Raw genomic sequence first — 24,363 nt, forward strand, 5'->3', positions numbered from 1 at the left:
GCCGCACTTCTGTAAGCGCAGGCTCTTATTGGCAAGGGTTCCTGACAATGATTTTATTCCTAATTTAGGTGCACCGTTTGATGGGGGGGGGGGGGGTGTAATCGTGTTTCACTTAGATTCATCTTAGAACTGACTTCTCATTTTACATGTCAATTTTCAAATCTAAGTTCTAAAAGTGTATACACTTAACATTCATACTATAGATATTTCCAAATGTCTATAATTGAGAGAAACATATATATATATATATATATATATATATATATATATATATATATATATATATATATATATATATATATATATATATATATATATATATATATATATATATATATATATATATATATATATATATATATATATACCGACGTACAGTATATATACATAACTAAACCATGGTTTTAGTGCAAAGATGTGCAAGAATTCTGTACCATATGTTTTAAAATACAGTGTTCCTTCATATGCATTTTGGCATTTATGCATGTTTGCAGTCTTTATGTGAGTTAAATTAATTAATTTTGTTGACCCAGGACTCTCAGGTGGTTAGCGTTGACCACCTCGAGACTGCCTCCATCTGCATAATTACTGAGCAGGCATGGCCAAACAGGAGGAGAGGAGATCAGTGTATTTACATAAATCTGCATATGTCACCTGCCTGCACAGCTGACTGCCTCTGACACCAGCTATGAGTCACCAGCCACACACCTGAAAACACAAGCTCACACACACACACACACACTGTAAATACATTCGGCACACAGAAAGACTACGCTCATTATAACCTCATCACTGTTACACTTACAACAACACTCATATCAGTACCGGAATGATTACGCTTCATTTTAAGGGTATAATGAAGTGTCCTGCCATACTGTATTTAGCTGATGTTATTTTACCCATGTTCCCTACAAACTGCAACAATTTTATAGTGTAAACAAGTCATATAATTTTGTCTCATAGTCCTATAGCACTGTATAAACTCCTGACAAAGTAATGTTAGTCAGTCCCACTGTACTTAAGTATTCTTTTGGGGGATTTGCACTTTACTCAGGTGCAATTTAAACTGACTACTTGTACATTGTACATTTCTACAAAGAAATAAACAGTACTTTTTACTCCTTTAATTAATTTTATTAAAACTTGAAAAGTATTTTTCTTTTATTAGCTGAAAGTAACAGTGTGGCGCATTATACACTCATTAGGCACTTCAGTCGGTAGCAGGAAAGCAGAGGCTGGCAATCACACAAGCAAAAACGGTTTGACATTTGTGTGCTATCAAGGTGCTAATTATGGGAGTTTAATGTATATCTTAACGAACATGTATGTACTGATGGATTAAAGCGTTATTTGGCTGCCATCATGTGACACTGAAGACTGGACTAATGATTCTGAAAAATCAGCTTTGCCATTACAGGAGTAAATAACATTTTAAAATGTATTTAAAAAAAATAAAAAAATAAACCTTATTTTAAATTGCAATAATATTTCACAATATTTTTGGTTTAATTGTATTTTTCATTGAATAAATGCAGCCTTGATGAATAAGAGATCTCTCAAAACATATTTTTTAAATAATATTTTATAATGTACAAACCAGTGTTGAGGGCAACTCAATTATTTTTCTTTACAACAAAACATATGCTTTACTTTTTCAAACAAGTAAAGAAAATTACTTTATTTTCCCATTTATTAAGTCGTAGCTCTCCAGCCCGCATGTTGAGAGAAATCAGGAGTAAATATAGACGTGTTGTGTGCGCTGTGTGAACATGATGGTTAGTTATAGACTAAATGTGAATATGCATTTACTAATCTCAACTGCACAAAAACATATTCAGTGTTTCTCAAAATTAAAACAGTGAAATGCAAACTCAGAATATTACACAAACCTGAAATAATTAAATGTTAAATGATTTTATTAACCAATGTCTTTGCTGCTGACATTCGATGATCCAATTCAACCATACTAATAAGCAACTTTAGATAAACATCACATTTGTGTTTCTTTTTTTCTATTGCTTAAGTTAGAGTAAGTTAGAGTAGAGTAGTAGTTAGAGTGTTGAACTTTCTTCTCCAGGTCCTTCTGAGGTCCAGAATGACAGCACAGCTGAAAAGTTAGTTTGAGCTGCCCCCGTACATCTATAAATACAAATGAGAATACTCAGGCCAGTTTTCTTGTGTAGCAGCTGGGTTCTTAAGCCTAGACCATGCAATAAATAAGCTTCATGAAATCCAAGCCTACTTCTCTGACTGAATGATCACGCTTTTGCAAACAACATAACATGGTAGGCTAATGCCATCGTTTCTATTTTGGTTTCCTAGGAAAGTTATTTGCCTACATGTGCGAAGTTGTGCACGTGAGTGCGTTTTGTGTGTTGTGCTGTGCTGACAGGAGCATATTCAGGGTAATAGAAGTGCACAGTTGTTACAGGGTGACTCAGTAAAGCGGAACTGAGCTCTGTCTCCATGTGCATGGATCGCTGGGTCCCTAGATGACAGAATGCCTCAGTGCCCTTCCCTATCGAATAAAATAGAATAGAACAGAATAAAAAGATTGAAACTCCAAGCTAGATTGTCCATCTTTCTGAATTGGTGATAAAATATATATTTTTCCATTGGAAAAAGTGGCACTTCTCATTGCATTTTTGCCTTGGTGACTGTGATTTCGTTCCTTTGTCTGTCAGCTTAATGGTGTTGAGTGGTCTTCAATGTCAGTGTAATCATGTACTGTAGCTTAAGTAAATTGAAATTCAAAGGGAACAATCTTTTGTAAGGACTGCCACCACTCTCACTGTTCTAATTACATGGATCAATGGCTCTCCCAAAATACAAAAACTTGGAACACAGCGGTCAAACCGGTTCCAAATCGGTGACTGTGTGCAAACTCAACAGTCATGCCCAGTCTCACACACCGACACAAACGTTCACAAAAAAATTGCATTGGATTGTATTGTTAAACTGCAGTATCCGCAGTACTGTTTTGGCAAACTACTGTGACCATTCTTCCTCTTTTAGCTGTGCAACCTGTTGACACGACTGTCAATTGACAAAAAAGAAAGGCACTTTGGCAGAGATACTAGATTCCCACTGGGGCCCGAAGCAGTGCCAGCTAGACATTACTGCCGATCCCAGAGGAGTCAAAGAAAAGCTTGAAGACATTACTGTGCATCTCAGAGGAGACACAGTTCAGTGAATTGTGACAATCAAGAGGAACAGTTTGTTGATGTTTGTTTTTTTGGACGGAGGACTGACAATCATCATAAGAGATCCCAAAGAGCCTGATTAACCAATCAAATCACTCACACCTTTCTGTTAAAACACAAATCTTTCAGGTGACAGCCTTAAATAACCTTCAATGGACTTGAGAATTAGATTGATAAATGCTAATTATTAGGTATTAAGTATAATAATGTTCAAAAATGCTCCACATTATTTATTCATAAAAAGTCTAAAGTAAACACGCAGAGTTTTGAAATGACAACCACATGCCATGACCAAATTAACTAATGAAAATGTCAAGTAGTCAAAACCACATATTGTTCATAAAATCTGTGAACAAAAACGTGTTAATTCAGTAGTTTCAGTGTCTTTTGATTGCAGCCTACTTGTCTGAAATGCTAGAAAAATCACAGAAATTAAAACAGATACATCTCCATTCATTTGCACATTTTCATTTTCCCCGTCATATTTTCCTTCCACGATCTGAGCTTGTCAGAGCTTGCAAAAAAAAAAAAAAAAAGACACTTGAAAATAATGCCAAACATCCGAGTACATTCTTAGCCCCAAGAACATAACGTAATTGTTTACATTTTTAAGCAATAGTGTGGACAGGGCAACACAGACAAGTACGCTGTTTAAAAATTGTACAAGCATAAATGAACAATAGATGGAGAGAATGATAGATAGACAGACAGAACGATGGATGGATGGATGGATGGATGGATGGATGGATGGATGGATGGATGGATGGATGGATGGATGGATGGATGGATGGATGGATGGATGGATGGATGGATGGATGGATGGATGGATGGATGGATGGATGGATGGATGGATGGATGGATGGATGGATGGACGGACGGACAACTGGATTCAATTCAATCAATTTCAACCAGTGACCCATTCAGACTATTTTGCCAACTGATTATGAATATCAAGGTGGCCAATACTCTATTATATTACATATCATTTTATATTATTCTATTACACTACTATCTCACATGACTTTTTGCATTTTCCACAAAAGGGGATCAGTGTAATACAAGCACCCCACACTCCATCCTGCTTGAGTGAAGCCACTGTCTGCTTTCTCTCACTGCAGCACTGACCTCTGCAGCATGTTCGGTCCCTTGTCTGATTTGTATTCACATGCAGTACAGGACCCCTGGACATCTATGAGGTGCATTTGCATTTTTTTCATTTATTTTCTAAATTTTGTCATGTTATGCTTAAGGGGTGGGTGGGTTACAACTCCACCAGGCAACACATTGTTTATAATTTATCTGGAAAACTGATTAATATGTTGTTGCTCTCAAAACACTCATGGTGATGCCTTTTTCATGCAAGGCAGTGTACGAGTATCCTGTGGGGACGTACATGCTTAATGTGTAATTAGACTGTAATTGCATTAATCACTCTGATTCTCGAGGTCTCGGGAGTTTTATTGTGTGAACGTGGAGACCTGTGAGGAAACGACTCCGTTATTAGCAGTTCTCACATTCTGCTTTTCTTTCTTTCACATTTCTGCTGGTTTAATGTCATTGTTCCAGTCTGACAGGGACAATGCTGGCCGTTCTAAAGTGTTTCGATGAAATCTATCTTAACTGCCTCTGAAAACTATGATCCAGACAGAAACTGTCTTGATGACGGCATGATCTGCCAGAATCTTTATGTGAATCTTTATGCAGAAAGTTCTATGATGCTGCAACAGTTACAAACAGCAGATGCTGGAAGAGATGGGAATCACAAAGGCTTTGTAAACATCCACAATCAAACAGAATAATTTATGAGCACCAGATCATTTTGATGTTTTTGTTTGGACACTGCAGCTTTTATTTCCTCTTTTTTTTACATAAATGAGAAAGTACTGTGCATGGTAATGAGAATAATGTACAATCAACATTCACCAGAGGCCCTCGAGAACTGTTATTTATCCAGCTGGCGCGCACATGTGGCTCAGACGGCCACGGTGTGTGAAAGAGAGGAAGCAAGAGGCAAGAGAAAGCCACAAATGCACAAATTCCCCAATCAAACCTGAACCCTCTCATTCACCGCTGATGACATCATTGCCGTACCTTGCAGCAGAGGAACGTCTTTGAGGAACCCTCCACTGTACTCCACCTGGAACTCCTTCTCCTGAAATCCCGGTACACACTCAGCCTTCTCTTCTTTTTCCTGCGCTCCAGTGCACACAACCTGAAACAGAAAGAAAGATTTCCTTTTGATTACTGAATACAATTTTAACAGTTTTAAGGTTATGAATCATCCTGGATCCTGGAGTCAATGTAAATATTTGGTAACGTTTTTATTTTGATGGTTCACTTTAGACATTCTACTAACTATACTTTGCAAGTACGTCATCTACCAGTCGTTAGAGTATTAGTAGACTGTCTGCATAATATCTGCTAATACTTTATTTTGATGCTCCCCCAACAGACAATCTACCGATTATAACTAATTTTGTAACTACGTGTCAACTTATTGTGTGTGTGTGTGTGTGTGTGTGTGTGTGTGTGTGTGATGATCACACCTTTCAAGACAGAGAACTCCACTTAACATGTCCAGTATAAGTGTCATAATTCTAGTATGTGATTGAGGGAATGTAACTTTAGTAAAGTGAATAAGAAATTGTTTGCATGTACTTGAGTTTCCACTCTCCCACATTTGTATCTGGATAAATAGAAGGGAATTCTCCTTTGACCCCTGTTAAAATTGCCACAATCTCCCCTTTCACAAATACAATCTGTCTCTAGCCAAAATACTAATCAAACGTGACTAATTACATACTGTACATACTAATTAAGAAATAAATATTTTTATCACAGTGCCTACATTCAGTGCACTTTTTTACTTTTCTGACTAATTTATTCTCAGACCTGAACTACACAGTCAATATTTTCTGTATAAAGGAATCGTACAACCTGATTTTGCCTTGTTTATTTCATCTTTTGAAAAAAAAAACAAGCTACTTGTTTTTCCAGTTCTTAGTTAAAAACAGCGTCAACTACACTGCTAAACCAAGTGTACTAACCAAAGCTGGAGTATTGTAATTCAAATAGATCAGCAAGTCCATTTTCTGTCAACCCAACAATGACTAAATGCTGCTTTTAAGATGAGTGAGAGCACAACAATTCTGCTTTTCTGGTCAGTTATACTAATTTTAGGTTGCCTTCCACCCAGGAGAGCAAAGCTTGTCTTCATTAAGAACTAAAGGTAATCATCCAGCTTTTAAAACTCAGAGAGAATTGATGTTGTGTGGCTTTTAGGTCAATGGTAGATTGGGAGAGGTTTTTAAGATCACTATTTTCCCTTTTGTAAGAACCAGTGAGCCATGCTGTTCCAACCTTTATGTCCATCTTCCTCTTTTACTTCCAGCAACATTATTACTCTTTCACACCTATTTTTGCTCTCCATCAATCACCATTTCAGTTGAAGGGAAGCGGGGATTCTTTCTGACAATGACACGCAAAAAAACATTAAAGCTCACAGGGCCAACCGTTCCTATGGGCAAAGTACCAATTTCGCTCCAAAGTGATTCATTGACAATATATACTTAGTTATATTATAGATTTAACTGCACTGACTCTATTGACTTAGAAGAAAATTCGAACTAAAATGAGTTGCATAATGACGATAACTTTGTAACATTAATACTGTTATTGAACTGAATTGAATCAACATTGAATTGAATTGAGCTGATGACACAATTATCTTCTGTAGAGTTGCTTTGCTGAATTGAACTCGTTTCATAATTAATGATCTTCGCGACATTGACATTTATTGAATTACAATACTGAACTAAATTGAACTGCACAACTCTTCTGATTATTCTTTTCACTCCTCTATCAGACATCTTGCGAGGAGCACTGGTCGAGGCAAATTTATGGTGAAATTATTGTCTTTTCACCTCCGTATTATGGCCCCAAAAGTGCTCACTGGACCATTCAGAAGCTTAGAATGGCGCCTATAACCAATGCCATCATTATGTTTTGCAACAATTAGGTTGTGAAGGTATGAGACAGCTCTTTGCTTTTACCCATTATGAGATGTGTCTTGTGTGACACCTTGGCAATGAGACCTTTTTGTAGGCCAGCATTTGGGACTGAACCAGCTGATATTAATTTCCACTGACAGGGGGCTGGATTGCTTTTTAATTACTGTAAGTTTTCAGAAGTTGTCTTGGCTTTCCATGCCTTTTTGCGCCTCCATTTCTTCATGTGTTCAATACTTTTTCCCTGTGTCATTTCACATTATTACACATAAATTAATTTCTGAACTTATTTTTGATTGTTTCTTTGTATGTATGGCTTACTTGGGTTGTTACCAATATCTGGTGAAAATTTCATGTCAATAGCACCTTTGGAAATATATTTATTGAAAAAAATGATGACGTGTTCAATACTTATTTCCCCCGCTGTACATATAAATAGTAAATCCAGAGAAACTGCTAATGTTGCAATGGTCTAAATTTTTTCCAGAGCTGTATACACATTAACATGCATGATGTTTATACAAATGGGACCGATTTTAATTTTCCAGTCACTTTAATCTTTCTTTCCTGCTGTTGTTCCCTGTTACAGGGATTATAACTGATCAAGTGTGTTTTGATTATCATGTGAAACCAAATTACTTTGCCATTCTATTTCCCTTATTATTGAGCATTTGAGAGTGGTGACGCTGTGTTTGGCTGGATAGAGGAAAAGGGATAGGTAAGTTATGTCACGTGATGTACATCGTGCACACTTAGTTCTGATTTATTTATTTTTAGATACACTAGGGTATGTGCCATTTGCTGTAATTTTTATTTTGATAGGTAGAGTAGGGAAGTATACGACGTCTCGGACATTGAAAACTTTTCTTTCTACATTTTTCTTTTGTATTAGATAGGTTAGTTGAAATGGGTTAGAAAGATTCTTTTTGTTTTATTATTTTCTTTGTGTTGGCACTGTCCAATTTTTCCCTTGTCCTCCCCAGGTCTGGTATAACATAATTTGCTGTTTTTCTGTGATTTCTCTTTTTGGTCGGTAATTGCACATAATAAATTTGTTCACATGTTCTGTTGCTTCTCGATGGTCTTATTCACTCTCCCAGTGTTTTAATGGTAATAATTGCTGAAGGGTGGCCTAATGTTTCCCTTCTAATTCCCTAGACTTTTAAAAACAGAGAAGGGTCGTAACATTCCTCAACTTGTACCCATCAATAAAAGCCATCATTACTCAAATAAACTAAACCACCTTGCATATATACTTTCAATATAGAAAGTACGTATACAAGGCATTCAATAAAATGCCTTAATAAATACCTATTTTTTCCAACTAAGTTTTCTTTAGTTGTTACTGAAGCTTTTATCCAAGTCAATTATATAAGATCAGATGAAAACGTCAGTGTTGGTTTGATTTGCTTTGCGGAGAGTTGAGTTGGAGAGCGCAGGGCGGCAAAGACCTTGTAAGGATCCAGCTGGGACACGGGATGCACAATAACAGTGCAGCTCTCAAACATCTGCTGCACCTTACTGTGTGTTCAGATGAGCATTCTGAATGTGAAATTGTGTGCTTCTTCACTGTCGCAATCCCTTGAAAGAAGAATTCATGCCAGGTAGCTTCAGCATTAGGGAGCTTCAATCACGTTATTACTACAGCAAGTCAGAGTTTCAAGGAAAAACTGCAGCTGAAAAAAAGCCATTTGTGTTCGCACACTCAGCAATATGGCACAAAGTTCTCTTTGACGTGTCCCCTAGGATATGACACAGACTGAAAAAATAATGGAGGATCTCAGCACGTTGTATTTTGAGGGGGAAATAAATGCTTATTTTAGCTTATTTTCTAGATTAAATGAGCCAAATCTGACAAAAGTGCTGTGTTTACTGAAATGGAAAAAAAATATATCATTCTTGTTCTACAGGTTAATTTGCTGCTAAAATAGCACTGCCCTAAGTGACGCTCGGATACCACTATGGCGTCTCTTGTTAAACTCACAAAGCATACTCTGCTTTATCTCTGATTTAATGGCAAATACATCAGGGGGTTAAGGTTGCTGCTTCCAAACCACGACTCCATTCTTTATGGTTGTTTCTATTCTACAAGTCCTTTAGGAGTTTGCTTAATGGAGTTCCTCGAAAGAGAACAGAATCTAGTGTAGTTACTTGGGAATTCAATGACATTTTTTTAACTGCATATGAAGCAAATATTATTTGAATTGCCTCAACAGGGCAGAGATAATATTGCATATAAGACAGCATGACAGAAATTTGAATATCCATCCAGACAAAAAGAAATGTCAGAGCAGATATTATCACAGGGCATATCTGCACATGTTTGCCCTCTCTCAAGTAGAGACAAGAGGGAAAAAACGAGACAGAAAAGAAAAGGCAGGACATTAATTATGTTATGTCCTTCATACTGCCTGAGACAAAGTGTCAAGGAAGTTAAAGGGGCGTTCACATAAGCCGTTCACTCTTGAAATCTTGATTTTTTTTTTTATTGGTATAGGTAAATGTGCTCAAGAACAACTTTTAACTGCCAAATACAATGATCCCTTTCATTCTTTTTCTGCCTAGATGGAATTTTCTGTCATTTACGACGCAACGCATGCATGGAAATTTCATGTTTTCAATGTTATACGTAGGGGGGTGCAATTACGCAACTTCTAAAAGAGTACAGCATCTCCAGATCAAAACACAGGCAAAGAAAAAGCAGAAACAAGGGATAGAAGCATTGTTTAATCACAAGTAAAATAACGTGATCATCAAACATTAAACAGCATATAAATTAAAACTGCCAAACTTTACCGAATGGAATTTCGACACAGGAAGAGGTATAGGACTATGAAGCTTTGGGGTGTTGATGGACGCAATCTACCCCATCTATGTTTTAATCATCTATCTGAATCAGATCCGGATGTTGTCTTAGATAAAAACCTTATGTTCTCATCTTTTTATTCAAAATGTTGCTTTTTTTGATGAAACTTGAGCACATTGAGGGCCATATTTTAACGATCTAAGTGCATGGTCTAAAGCTCACGGCGCAAGTTCACTTAGGGCGTGTCCGAATCCACTTTTGCTAACGACGGGAAAAATGGTCGGCCTAAAACGGTTGTCCCTATTCTCTTAATGAGTAAAGGGTGTGTTTTAGGATTTACGTGTGTTAAACCAAACAGAGTCTCATCTCTGCCATGGCAGATTTGCTATTTACATGACGGAATTTGATAGTGGAAAGACCGAAGCCGTCTCCAGAGCGCAAACGGAACTGCTCGTGCGCGAGGTAAAAGTGTGCAAGCAGATCATCTACGGGACAAGCCGGATTCCACCATATCTTTATGTACACAATAGGCTAATAATCTTTTACATTGTAATCCTTTTATCTTAAATATTTGGCATGTTTGTGTGCTGCTGTACGTGCGTCTCTGTGTGTTTAATAAGCAGAGTGTACAAGCGTTGTGGACCCGCCTATAGGCGCACATTACTAACATGCTCTTTAAATAACAAAAAATATATATATTGCGCAATTGACTTTAGACCAGGTTTCAGTTGGTCAATGGCGCAGTCTATTTCTGATGCCTCAAAATAGCAACGTGCCAACAATGCGCCAGAACACACCTCGTTTTCAGACCAGCACGCCCATGGGCGCACAAATGGGCGCAAATGCATTTGCTATTTAAACAACATGGGCGTGAAAATGATAACTGCGTCGGACTGAAACTAGCAAAACACACTTGCATCGCGCTTGCCGCTGCATTGCGCCGGGTGTAAGATAGGGCCCTCAGTATTTGATAAAATAAAAAGAATGCATAAAGCTAGAATATATATATACAGGTGCTGGTCATTAAATTAGAATATCATCAAAAAGTTCATTTATTTCAAGAATTCAACTTAACAGGTGAAACTAATATATTATATAGACTCATTACATGCAAAGTGAGATATTTCAAGCCATAATTTGTTATAATTTTGATGATTATGGCTTACAGCTTATGAAACTCACAAAATCAAAATCCCAGAAAATTAGAATATTACATGAAATCACACAGTAATTACACATTATACCATGGTCATTGAACCAGGTTTTGGTTATTTTGGCAGTATGGGCAGGTGCAAATCCTGCTGGAAAATGAAGGAAGCATGAAGTGCTCTGAAAATGTCCTGGTAGACGGCTGCGTTGAGTGGACAGCACAGTGGAACAGCTCTCATCAGAAAAGAGGACTTTGGTCCACTGTGCTTTATTAAATCCAGAGTCAACGCCGCCGTTGACTCTGGATATATATATATATATATATATATATATATATATATATATATATATATATATATATATATATATATATATATATATATATAAAGCAGAGTCTCATTTCTTTCTTTTGATAAATTGCATATTCAGGTATTCATTCAACAAAAATATTCTGGGGGCCATGAAAGTTTTGTGAAAATGACAAAAAAAAAAAAAAATGCTGACATTGGATGGCAACTTAAAAAGTGAATTAAAAAATAATATATAGTTAAAATTAAAAGACTTGTTATGCTTTTTTCATTATATATGTTCTTAATTATATTTTTGAATTCATTCTTTCTTAGTCAGGATAATAGTTACATTGTTATATACATACACATATAAATGTGCCTTCTGTTCAATTCTGTTGCATTCTGTCAAACTACTTTTAAAGTGTCCTGTGTGAGTGGTCAAAATGTTTGTCTGTAAGAGTATCTAAGTTGGTGTCAAAGCAGATGACATCCAATGGGAGGACAGAGAAATGAGGTAAGAGGAAAATAGTGTATGTGCGCCCATGTCCACAGAAATCTGTGGCTGTTTGATGTGACAAAAGAAAGCCAAGCGCAAGGGTATTGTGCAGGCCTGCCTTCATCTCCGCTGCATGGCTGCTTACAGAGACGGGCGTCCAAAGCAAGAACACCACCTGCTGCCTGGCCTCGACTTATTCCCTCTCTCTCCCTCCCTCAATAACGCTTGCTTTTCTTCTTCTCTGTCTTAACTGGAAAGCATAATTGATTGCTTGGCATGTTGGTCACCTTATCAGTTCAGTCTCTGTGTGGAGACTTCATAGTTTCTAATAATTTGACTCAGCATGATTTCCTTATTAATCACAACAAGAGAAGATGACACTGGTTGGCTGTGATTGAGGGGACAGGGGTTAGAAAATGACAATGTCCCCTGCTGGTGCAGAGAAAAAAAAACATTTAAATGTGCTTTTAGAAGTTGTTTCTTTTCTTCTTAAGTCGTACTGCTTGTGTACAACAAAGGGGATACATTAAATGGATAGTTCGTTCAATAATTAAAATTCTGTCACCATTTACTCACCCTTGTGTCATTACAAACCTGTGGGATGTTTTTTTTTTTTTCTAATGTGGAACACAAAAGGAGATATTTAAAACTGTTTTCCGTGCAATTAAGGAAGACTGAAGCTTTTAAGCTTTGAAAAAGCACACAAAGCACATAAAAATGTCACTTTATGCACTATATTCCAAGTACTCTGATATCATGAAGTCACACGACAGATAGAAATATTCTCCAGCATTGGACTGTTAACTACTGCAACACTTTGTACGTTTGTGCAATTTAACTGTGACTATAATCCTTTGAATCAGTGAGATGAACTTTGATTGAGTCAGTTGATCTAAACCAGATCAGTTCTTTTGGTTTTGTTGACAGAATAAATTAATTTAAAAGATCATCAACATCTTCAACTCTCTTGATCGTGCCAAGGTTTAGAGCTTATAGATTTTCAGAGACCTTAATTTCAGTCAGTTCCTCATGCAGAGCTTTCATTTGGAAAATGTTGAATATAGCACACAAGGTTGTATGGGCCACTTCATAATACTTTTATGGTGTTTTTGCATAGTTTTTGAAGCTTGAAAGCTTCAGTGCCTGTTTATTGTAAAAAAGAAAAAGAAAAAAAGTGTTAATTATATCTCTGCAAGTCATAGAGGAACGACATTAGGGTGAGTAAATAATGACAGAATTGACATTTGTAGATGAACCGTGCCTTTAAGTTTGAGGAAAATTATAAAAAGGTAGCAGCAAGGGATGTGTTTGTTGTAATAAGAGTGTGACAAGAGACAAGACAAATAAAGTGACAGAAAAAACTTCAAAACTGATGAATACCATTTCTTTGCTATGGCTTTATAAGACTCAGATGTGATATAGAGGTTATGGTTTACTCAGCTCCTCCTGAGAGAGACTGGCTTTTTGTTTTGCTTCACTGAGGGGAAACAGAGTTCAAACCCATCCTCCGTCTCCACTCATAAACAGCGCTATAAAGCCCTGAGTGATACTGAAGATCTAAACGTGTGCCTTCTGACTACATTAACAGTGAGCCTGGGCAAAAAAAGCTTGATGAGTATCTGACAAAACTCGTCAGTTTTAGCACTTTTCCAAGGCCCACACCAAAATTTATGCATGCAACTCAAGCATGTTAGAAATCCTGCAACTCTTTGTAGCTGGATTCTTTTGGCTTCATCAATGAGGTCAGCATCTGAGGCACTGAATCTCAGCTTACCCATAATGCCTGGATTAATTCTTCCCATAGAAAGTCTGGAACCAACATATTTTCCTGAAACTACAGCACTGTAAAGCAATAGTTAGCAGGTCTAAAGCATTGTAATCCCTTTCCAAGGCATGCAATCTACTCATTAGACCTTCTAACCTCAAAACTACTGGAGAATAAAAGTAACAGATGAGAGCATAGCCATAACGCATGGCCGCGAGAGCTAAGATTAATTTTCTTTCAGCAATTTTAATGTCCCATTCTACATTTTACAGCTCGCCTAAATTGTACAACCTAGTTTGCAAAGGTTCATTAGCAAATTCAGTCGTACACCATATGGAGTAAAATGGGAGACTTGATTTCCATTGAAGGGTTTTAAGGTTAATATAACTGTTGAGGAACAATCCTGCAGATGGCTGAACGTAAAGACTTTCTGTGGTCGAGTTGCATTCTACACAATTGATGGCACTTACAGAAGCACATAAACTCACGGATTCTTTTTTGTGCCTCACATATTTTTCTCTTAAATAAAGATGTCAATGGAGCGAATAAAATTCACCGGCTTTATTGGGTGAGAGAAAGGCAACGACCACATATCAGGTACGGCGAGTATCAGATCAATGTCACTACATTCTCTATTAAAAGAGAAAGCTAACAGCTTTAAGTGTGTCCCCTATCTTCTAGAATCCAAGTTAAACCTTTTACTGTCATTCAACTACTAAATCAGAACAAATTGATATCAACATTATTATCACGCAGCCATAATGATGGTAGAATAGGCTATTCATTTTTTAGAGATCATCTCCTATAATGCTGCTCAGAGAATCACATCTTTAATTAATTAGCTCATTAAAGTCTTCAGCAACTTCAATAAGTCAGAAAGAAATTAATCTAAACTAAGAAAGCCTTGCTAATTTATACTATAACAGCATCACAGGGAAAATATATATTAGTGAAGTTAGCTTAGGTCAACATTAAATGAAAAAAATTAAAACAGACACCATTTTCTTCCATAATGCACATTCCTGGTCCTATTGCAATTCATCAGTTCTTGTTTTAAGACAAAAATGTCTTCATAATCTAATAATTCAAAATGATACTGATGTCACTTCAGTAACTGACTGTTAACCACCATCCAGACTGATTTTTGGCATTATTTAGACAAAAATCACATTTGGTGTAGCTTCATTTAGGTATTGAACGTCCACTAATATAAAAACCATTTAATATAATTTGGAAATGCATTACATTAAAGTTGGGTTGTGAATATCAATTCATAAACCTTGGGTCGTCGAGACATCGAAAGTTTAGTATGAAATTTCAGGCTTCTCAGTACCGATTTAACATTGCCAAACTAATATGCTTTGAACACACAATTAAGAAAGTTAAATATTAACATAAATTAAGTTAAAAACTAAAGCAATACTTATATTTAACTAAACTTTTACTATTACTGAAGCAATATTTATATTTAAGAATCATGATAAAACGAATATACTAATGAACTTGCAACTTTCTTTTAACAGATTAATATTAATTTATTATTAATAATATGAATACTTAATATTGCTCCAACAGTTTAAGTAATTATTCAAGACATGTACACAGTTAATAACACAACAAACAAATATTTAAATAAGCAGTGCTTGAAACAGCCAAATTTGTGTTAAATCAAACTGAATCAAACCTTTGTGCTCATGTTAAATTGTCTTCCAACCAAGAGCAGTGAATCTGGTAACATTGACTAAGACTGTAGACAATCTGAATACAGTATGTTTAAAGGAATACTTAAAGGGCATAATTGACCATCTTTGACTGGCTAAAATTGTACAGTACTAAAAGATACTGATTTAATGAAGGCGCCAATACATGCCACCTTGTTTGCAGGTCATAGACAGAATTCTGCGGTAAGTAAGTAGCTCGGATGCCACAGACACTCTGAGTAAACTCTGCCCACTGGTATGACATTTACACGCAGGGTAAAGAAGTCTATTCTGGGCATGTGGCTTTTTAAGAACCTGTGCGGAACGGTCACTCTGCAATGGGCCCTGGAGGCTTTGGCAGGGAGGCGTTGTCTTTTTAAAGAGTAGTGGTGATGGCCTACGGGCAGGTGCTGTGACAGGCCTGAAGTGCGATTAAGGTTAAGACTTCATTGATGAAAGCCAGTGCAGCCAGAGCCACTAGGCAGAGTCTGGTGTAAATGTCAGCTCAAGAAAAAAAAAATCAATACGGTCATATGAGTTCACAGACAACCTGATTGGGAATGGCTGCAGCACCTTAAGTGTGTGAAGAGTTTGTGACGTTAGGGTTGGTTACGGTACTGATTTGAGCCGCAAAGATATATGTTTCACATTGTTTTAACACTAAGTTTCATGCCTAGCCATTTTTGTCACTTAATTAAAGCCATTCAGAGAATCACTTCAGCTCTATATTAAGATCTTACTATGCTCTGGTGCAGTTTAATCTGCAATTTAAATTATGCTGTAGCATTTTGTTCTGCAGACAAGTTTGAGGGGACACACACACACTTGCAGACCATGTTATTTTTATGTTTTGTGGTTAGAGATTTGCTTGATCCAAATTTAATAACCACCAAACTGTTCACATAACTCTGAAAATAAAACAAAATGGAGTTGTTTAAGGAATTAGCCAAATTTCAGACAGCAACTTTGTTCCTGTTAAACCGGTCATCCTCCAATACAAAATATAACTACTGGAGTCACAAAATGAATACTAACTATTTAACATTTTAAATAAACTATGTTAATTTATGCAATATATCATTAAAACAAACTCTTAAGCATGATCGATTGATGCCGCCAACCTCGCAATAATCAGCAAACCAAACACTTAGTGACCACTCACACAGAATGTGTTTTTGCATTCTACTGCACTGCTTTTCCATTTATTTAATTTTTTTTTGTGTGTAAACATGCACAAGATGAATGTGTTTGACTGTTGCGCTCACATTTCACATCTTTTGCAGCATCTTGTGCATGACACGGAATTCTAAATGCTGCGTTCAAGTTTAAAAACTTCTCTCTAGACCATGGTTATTTTTTCATGCCCAACTTAGAAAGTGTTGACCCTGGGAATGTGTTCAAATCCCCATATGGTTCATCTGGCCTTGTTAAAAAATGCAACATTTCAACATACATATCAAGGTCTATAATATTCCAATACTGCATCAAAGGAAGGCATCAGGCTAATGCAAATATGCCCACTAAACCGCTAATATTTATTGACCCCTGGAAAATACCCACACAGAGTGCATCTAATGTGCATTTATTTTTGGAATTGCTTGGGACGGTACAAATTCCCTTCCAAACCTTCTCCGTTTCAAATCTGTCCAATGAAAAGTCCAGGATGTCTTGTGAACCGCCCTCAGCTGGGCAAGAAAACGTTCCTGCATCCCTTCTCTAGTCTGGACTGATTCCTTTGCTCGGTGGTAAATGTCAGTGCACAAGGAGGGCGTAGCAGGAGTGACCCAGGCCTGGTCACAGCGAGAGGCTGCAGCGAAATCAATCAGTCTGCCTTCCAAACAGCTGCATCTGGCTTGCCAGGGGGAGAAGCAGCCTGCACAACCATCTGGAATCTGGACACATCACACCTGCTGGGCCAATGAATAAGGGTTGGTGCATGAGCCGAAGACAAAAAAAAAAAAAAGCCAGGCACTGGGCACAGCAAACAGACACTCAATCTTGGACGGTCTCTGCATTGTTGCTGTAATTTAGGAGGCAGGTCTGACAGGGTTTGCAAGTGTGGTTCCAACTCCAGATGTGTAAACACAATTCACCACCAAGGGGATCTTGGCCTATGATTCAAACTGGGTTTAGCAATAATAAAATACTCGTTTACAGCAACACATGAAAGCATATCTGTCTAACCTAACCAATAGCTTGCAACAGAGAGACAATTAAAGTTCGGTATAACTTTATCTTGCAGCACTGGAAAACAAACGTGGGTCTCCTGAGCTTAAAAGGTACTGGGGAAATATAACCCAAGCATAAAGGGTCCAACATAAAGCAAAACCACTGCAGCGTGAATGAAGGGCACATCAGGACAGAGCAGAAGAAAACAACACTGTTTACCTTAAGATATTACCATTCAGCAGGGCCAAACAGCTGGCGCTTATCCACTCTCTTTAAAGGGCAGAGAGCGGGCCTTGGATGACTAAGCAGATCACTGGGGTCATAATCAGTCTGCATGCTGAAATAAAGGGGCTCCAAGAGCCAGGCTAGCCTCCTTCTGGTCTCAGCTTTAGACTGTTTGGTGCATATAATAGCTTAAACCCAATAAAGAAAGGTAAGTGGTATAAGATACCATATTTGTGTAGTATAATCTGCAGTATTATCTGATAAGTCACATGACCAGAGCTGTTCCCGTTTGCCCCTCTGAAAGATGGCAGTGTCAAAGCTCCATAAAAGATGTAAAATCTGCACACATTTAGTATCATAATATTTAAAGGGTATTTTAATATCTTAGTAATATTGCTTTGGCTCATATAATCTTGTATCAAGTAGTAAATCAAAGAGACACATTTTAAGTAACCAATTAAGTACCATATAAAACGGCATAAAATTTCAAAGTATTAATACACTACCGTTTCGTTTAAATGCTCGAGGTCAGTAAGATTGTATAATGTTTTAAAAGAAGCCTCTTAATACTTACAAAGGCTGCATGTATTTGACCAGAAAGTACTGTTTACAACTTTCTGTTGGGTTTTATACTGTAGTGCAACTGGGCAATTTATTTTTTATTTATTTATTGTGATATGCAGCTTGTTAAAATTAAGCTACCCACAAGGTAAAATACATGCACTTAGCTGGGAATAGTTTAAAATGAAATGGGCTAATTGGCTTGCTCACCTGAGAATGTTACAACTTCAGTAATGTGATCACAGAACATGCTGACTAAAGAGCTGAAAACATAATCTAAGTATATCAAAATGATTCTGATGGCTGAATGATATTTTGCTGTGACATTTACGCAAGTTCAGGAACAGTGGCTCAATATTGGTGCTGCACTTTCTTTGATTCCTGCTGAATCTAGCCTTGGGTCTGAGTAACTGAACTGAGAAGTTGACAATTCACTCACAACAATTGTGCCATCAACTCATATGGCATTGCAACACACCAGGATGTGTAATAAGGGTCAAAGGGCCATCCAATATGGGGATACAAGTAACTACAAAAGAGTCCCAAAGTCAAGTTTCTGTTTTCATCTCCTTCACAAGGGCCGTGGCGGAGAGAAATGGACAAGATTAGCCAGCAAAGCTAGCAATAACTCACATACTCCCAAACAACCTTCCTCTAGAACTGAGCCCTTCCACAGAGGCGTCTGAATGCAAGATACGGTTGACGTGAGCGATTGTGTCCTTTTTCCGAGTATCTGCTCAAGTCTAGCCGTCAAATCCAGCCACGGTCACAACATCCATCAGTTTAAAGGGCAAAGTTGCCAATAAGCCCTTCAACTCATGAAGCAGCCCTTCTCCTTCCTTTCACCGAGATTCAATAGTGGACTGAGAGCGGAAAAGAAAGATTCCTTCAGACATTTTGAGAGTGTAGAGTAAACAACTGGGCGATATTCATGGGGGAGCTGCAAAGATATCGAACTGGACGTCTACTTTTTCTACTTCTTTCTACAGGCCCAATACATTGCTGCTGACATGGTATTTGCTCTATCCCCTTCCTGGGAGGCCATAGCGGTCTATGCTTTCTGGAAAATGTTGTAGCGTTCTGCCCCTGGCTAGCGCATCGAGTGATTCACAGGAATTTACCGCGGAGTCAAACGTTTTGACTTCTCATCTTAGCTTCTGAACAGCACTTACTTGTCTCCTGATATTTGGACTTTAAATCTCTTTCCCTCTCTGGTAACAATCTGTGGTTTCATCTTCTGAATCTCTTTCCTTTTGTGTTCTAAACCTTCCAATTAATGACGTGTTCTGAGGGAGCCTAAAATTCCTCCCTGTCAACAATGCCAATGAGATGCTTAAGCCAAGCTCAAAGGAACACAACCAGCGGTACAAAAGAGATATGCAAATGAAGTGTCTTTTCAGATCATTTGATACATCTGCATGTTTGATCTAGGCCCTTTCATTTTTCGTCTGCTGTTCTCCAACTGTTAAATCTCCTACTGCTGTCGTGATTAATGACAACAGAGGCCGTGCGCTTGTGTTTTTTTCTCCCTCAGAATCAAACTCTTTAATAGCATTTCATAGGCACGTTAAAAGGCCACTGAACGGGCTGTGAAAGATTCCTTCTGTTTTCTTTTTTTATCATCTCCAAAGGGGGAAGCAGAAAAATCCATTTTGTCTGAATCAATATTTACTCCTGATGCTGTCTTCTCCCAAAATAATCGACAGCTGGTCTTTTGTTCAACCCCCAAAGAAAGTAAAAAGGAATTTAAAGGTTACCACACTAGAGTAGTGTTGAAAGCATGAGGAAAAAGAAAAACTAAATGTAATGATTATAATTTACCTCTCGCAACATCCCCTGAGCTTTGCTCTTCTGTAGATGGCAAGGCTTTATGTTAAAATCATATCTGTTTTCACAATCCATGAAGAAAAAAAAAATGTATTAAGTAAAATAAAGCTGAAATAAAAAATAATTATTGTAAATATAATAATGAACAAGCATATTACAAAATTACTAACAATAAAACAAAATTCAAATCTTTCTAAGTTTTTGTCTGTCAAGGCTTCTTTCTTTTTCAAAACTTGAAAACATTATGTCTTCTTTAAAATTGTATCAACTAACAGAAAATAGACCTCTAATAATCAATAACGCCACTATTTATGGTTTCAAACCTTCAAACAATCTTTCTGTACATCATGCACTATACGTTTAAAATTTCTAACCCTGATGTTAATAATGTATAAAACTTTAACTGTCTTACAGTACCTTCGGCTAATGCATCACTTTGTTAATGCATTAGAAACCTCTCTGTTCCATTCATGTTTAATGGTGATAACTGTGAAGTCAAAACATTGCAGAATAGCTTAAACTGTAGAACAGAACAGAACAACCGCAATACTGTTTCATTATTACAAACCATTCAAAAGCTTTTCTGCTCCACTGCCCTCTGAATTTATTATCTCATAATACGAAATGAACACATTACATACTCGCTCAATGCAGAAAGAAATCCATTATCAATCAATGGGAAAACACCTGCACATAAAATAAACAAAATGCATTAATACAATTCTCAAATATTAATAGCAAAATTCATAATTTGTCAATGTTAAAAATAAACAAAGTGATATTATTCTGTCTACTGACCTCATTGAAATTAAATGCAGCCAGTAAAAGTCATAAGCAAATCTATTTCACTGCCTGTTTGTTAATAACTATATTGTATAAAATTGTATTAAATCGTATGATGTATATATTTTTTACTGAGAAACTTTATCTCCAACAATCAGTTCATGCCGTAGGCATGTCACTTCCTCTCCTTTTCAAATCCCAGATAATCATTACGAACATGAGTGTCTCTCTTTTAGCTGAAAAAATGTAAAATAGAGTCTGAAATGTAAAATAGGAAGATTCTGCCAAGGCACAAAAAAAACTTGGAAGATAATTTTACAATATTTCCACTTTCACTTGTCAGAGTACAAGATAACCGACAAGGAAGATTGACAATTACTGCATGTCCCGTGCAGAGAAGAGTGACAGATAGACGGGTAGAAGTTCTGAGATAATGCAAGAAAAACAGCGTTAAAACAAGCAGATGTGGAGAGGGAGTCAGTCTCGTCTAGGGTTATATTTAAACATAACAAAAGAAAAAGGTGATATTACTGCAGAGGAAATGGAGAAAATTTCAATACATCGTCATCCAGGAATGGGTTATTGAGATCAGCCTGGCAGCTTAAAATTTCTAGGCAGCTTCAAAAGGTGCCTACAAAACATTGTGCGGTCTCTCTCGTATCACGTAAGGCTTGATTACCTGTCTGTCATGAGCATGTTACAATTCAGTCTCACAATTCTGACAAATAACTCAATTTCTTGCACGCTCAGAACGGCAAAAAACATTTTTAAGCTATTTGGTTGAGAGTATTACGCTACGAGAACACAAAGCAATGCCAGAATCAACTTTCCTTCAGTGTGGCAGCCGTGCTATTGCGGCAGTCGACACTTTATTGAATGAAGTTACGCTTACACTTTCTGAGCCACTTTAACATTGAGGTTTTCGAAACAAGACCTTTAAAACCAATGTCTAGGAAAATCCACTGGATAAGATAAAACACCCATGAATAACACACAGCAGAACGAAGCAGGAAGCACATTGTGAATAATTTTGAGAATAATAAAGAAAAGACATGTGAAGTTTCAACGTGTCTCCGCAACAATGTGTAGGCAATATAGCTTGCCTAAAGCTGGATTTATGATTACAGTTATAGGAGTCAATAGCTAGGCCTAATTATTGCAATTAATAGCCTGTTTTTTTCTCTCACAATTCAAGAACTCTGATACCACTCCATCATGAGCAAAACATGTTCACAGCCCATAATGCAAGAATTCATCATGTTAAACAGAGTAAATACTAGCAGTCAGAATGAAATATGGAATTTTCTGTTATTTGTATAGTATCACGTGACTAGGTTAATATGCATTACGTATGCATAACAATTTTGAAGAAGTATAACGAAGGAGGAATGGTTGGTGCAAGACAGACTGTTGAGCATGGAAAAGGCTAGAATTCTTTTTTGGAACTAGAGTAAATGTAAAGTAGCTTTGAGTTTGATTTATCTTATAATGTAACAAGACAAAGAAAAAGTAAAGCTTTACAAGACAAGTGATGCATTCATGCGTCAAATCCTTTGTGCAACAACCATGTGGAAATATTTAAAACCTTTCCTAAAGTTTAAAAGGAAGGGAAAAAAATCTAGTTTAAAACATCATTCAGGGCTCTGGAAAAACTATTGTCATTTTGTGTAAATTGTATTTTTAAATAAATGAATAGAACATCAAAAAAGTGTCACGTAACATAAAAAAAAAAATACTGAATATGTAAAAGGTTGCAAATTTTGCATAGGAATTTTGCAAGCTCAAATCAAGGTGATCTGAAATTGAAAAATATATATTGGAATTATTGTGGAGTGATTTGAGAATGAGAAGAAAGAGGACCGTAGATATTATCACATAATTTATTGAGGCAGACCTGTTTAAGAGGTCAGAAAATAAGGTTGTAATATAGCCTAATATTAAGGTGTAAGTGTCCTGTGGAATCGTGAAGATGGATTGGATGGAATGTAATCTCATCCCATGTCTACTAGAAACACTGAGAAAACAACATGTTCCCTCTCAACAGATAAGACAGAAGACATCATTTGACACTGCACAGAAAAATACCACATACCGACTACAACACCAGCCTGTCCAAAAGCAGTAAAACGGGCTTTGTTTCTTGATGGTACATTAAGTTGACCAGATCTGACTTTGCTAGGTTAGATTGTTATTGCATCTCGACAGGAATGCCTGCGAGCCTCAGAGGAACTCGGAGGAATCAGATTTAATGATCCATGAGCATCAGATGAAGGTTTCTGGGTGTGGGGCATTGAAATGATGGATTTATCTAGATATTTACTCATTCAAGCTGCTGAAACGTGCAGGCTCATGCAGCGCTGAAAGAGAGAAATGCATTTGTCCCTGTGCACCCTTCACCATGTCTTCACCTACTTCTAAACCATCTCTCCACCTCAAGACAATAGTCTCAAGCTGTGCAATGCAGCCAAACCACAAATACACCGGCTCGTAACACAGCCGAAACCACTTACAAATCATACTGAAAAACTATGAAAGTTGTACTTCGTAATGCCTCTAATCTTCCTCCATTTACTGGACACCACAGACCATAGGTACCCGAGCTTGGTGCATTAAGCAGAACAATTTTCTCTTTAATGGAACATGATGAACCATGGGAAATAAGTACAAAGAAACTAAATGCACTACTCTTTACACTGAAAAAATACAAAACCGAACTGAATGCCAGCCACATAGAAGGAAATAATGGATGTAGTTCATAAAGACATTTAGATAAATGCTGCAGATGAGCTATATGCAAGACAAAGAGGTGCAAATGTTCAGTGAACTAACAATGAATAGCAAAAGTGAGGGCTAATAAGTACTTGCACACCACACACGTGCTTAGCATGTAGGGAGGAAATGGAGCTATTTTCAACAATATTTTTCATAGTGAATGCCCATTCACACCAATGATGATAACAGCAAAGGTGTAGTTTTAAAAATCGTTTTAAATGTAAAGTCCACATCACAACTATAACGAGATAAATAATATCGTTGCACGGAATCACTTTCACAATGATTTTTTTTACAGCTAATGAATGATAAAAACATTGACAGAATCCAACCTTCTTTAAAGAGTTTGAGCATTTAAAGCGGCAGACAAAATAGTCTGTAGCGAGTGCTTATGATAAACAGAACAATATAAGATACTGTAGTTATTGTTATAGTTATCATTCTTGGTGTGAACCGGCCTCAAAGGTTACTTCCGAGAATGTTCGTGGGTCAAGTGCAGACAATTTCAATAGGATTCCACGCAGAATTTCACGTAAGGACAAATGATTTCGCATTTGGGTTAATTTGGTCACTTGACTTCTGTGTGAACTACATTACTGGACAATGGACC

At 37.0% G+C, this 24,363-nt stretch overlaps 1 protein-coding gene across 1 annotated transcript in view; it reads right to left on the minus strand.

The window, feature by feature from the left end:
• Positions 1-24,363, minus strand: part of cdh13 (cadherin 13, H-cadherin (heart)) — a 347,744-nt gene that overhangs the window by 247,226 nt on the left and 76,155 nt on the right. Inside the window, exon 2 of the mRNA XM_081372855.1 lies at positions 5,295-5,415. Coding sequence (XP_081228981.1) covers positions 5,295-5,415 — 121 coding nt within the window. The remainder of the gene's footprint in view (positions 1-5,294; positions 5,416-24,363) is intronic.

This window comes from Scardinius erythrophthalmus (assembly GCF_964197995.2).
Source record: "Scardinius erythrophthalmus genome assembly, chromosome: 8".
Classification (NCBI taxonomy): domain Eukaryota; kingdom Metazoa; phylum Chordata; class Actinopteri; order Cypriniformes; family Leuciscidae; genus Scardinius; species Scardinius erythrophthalmus.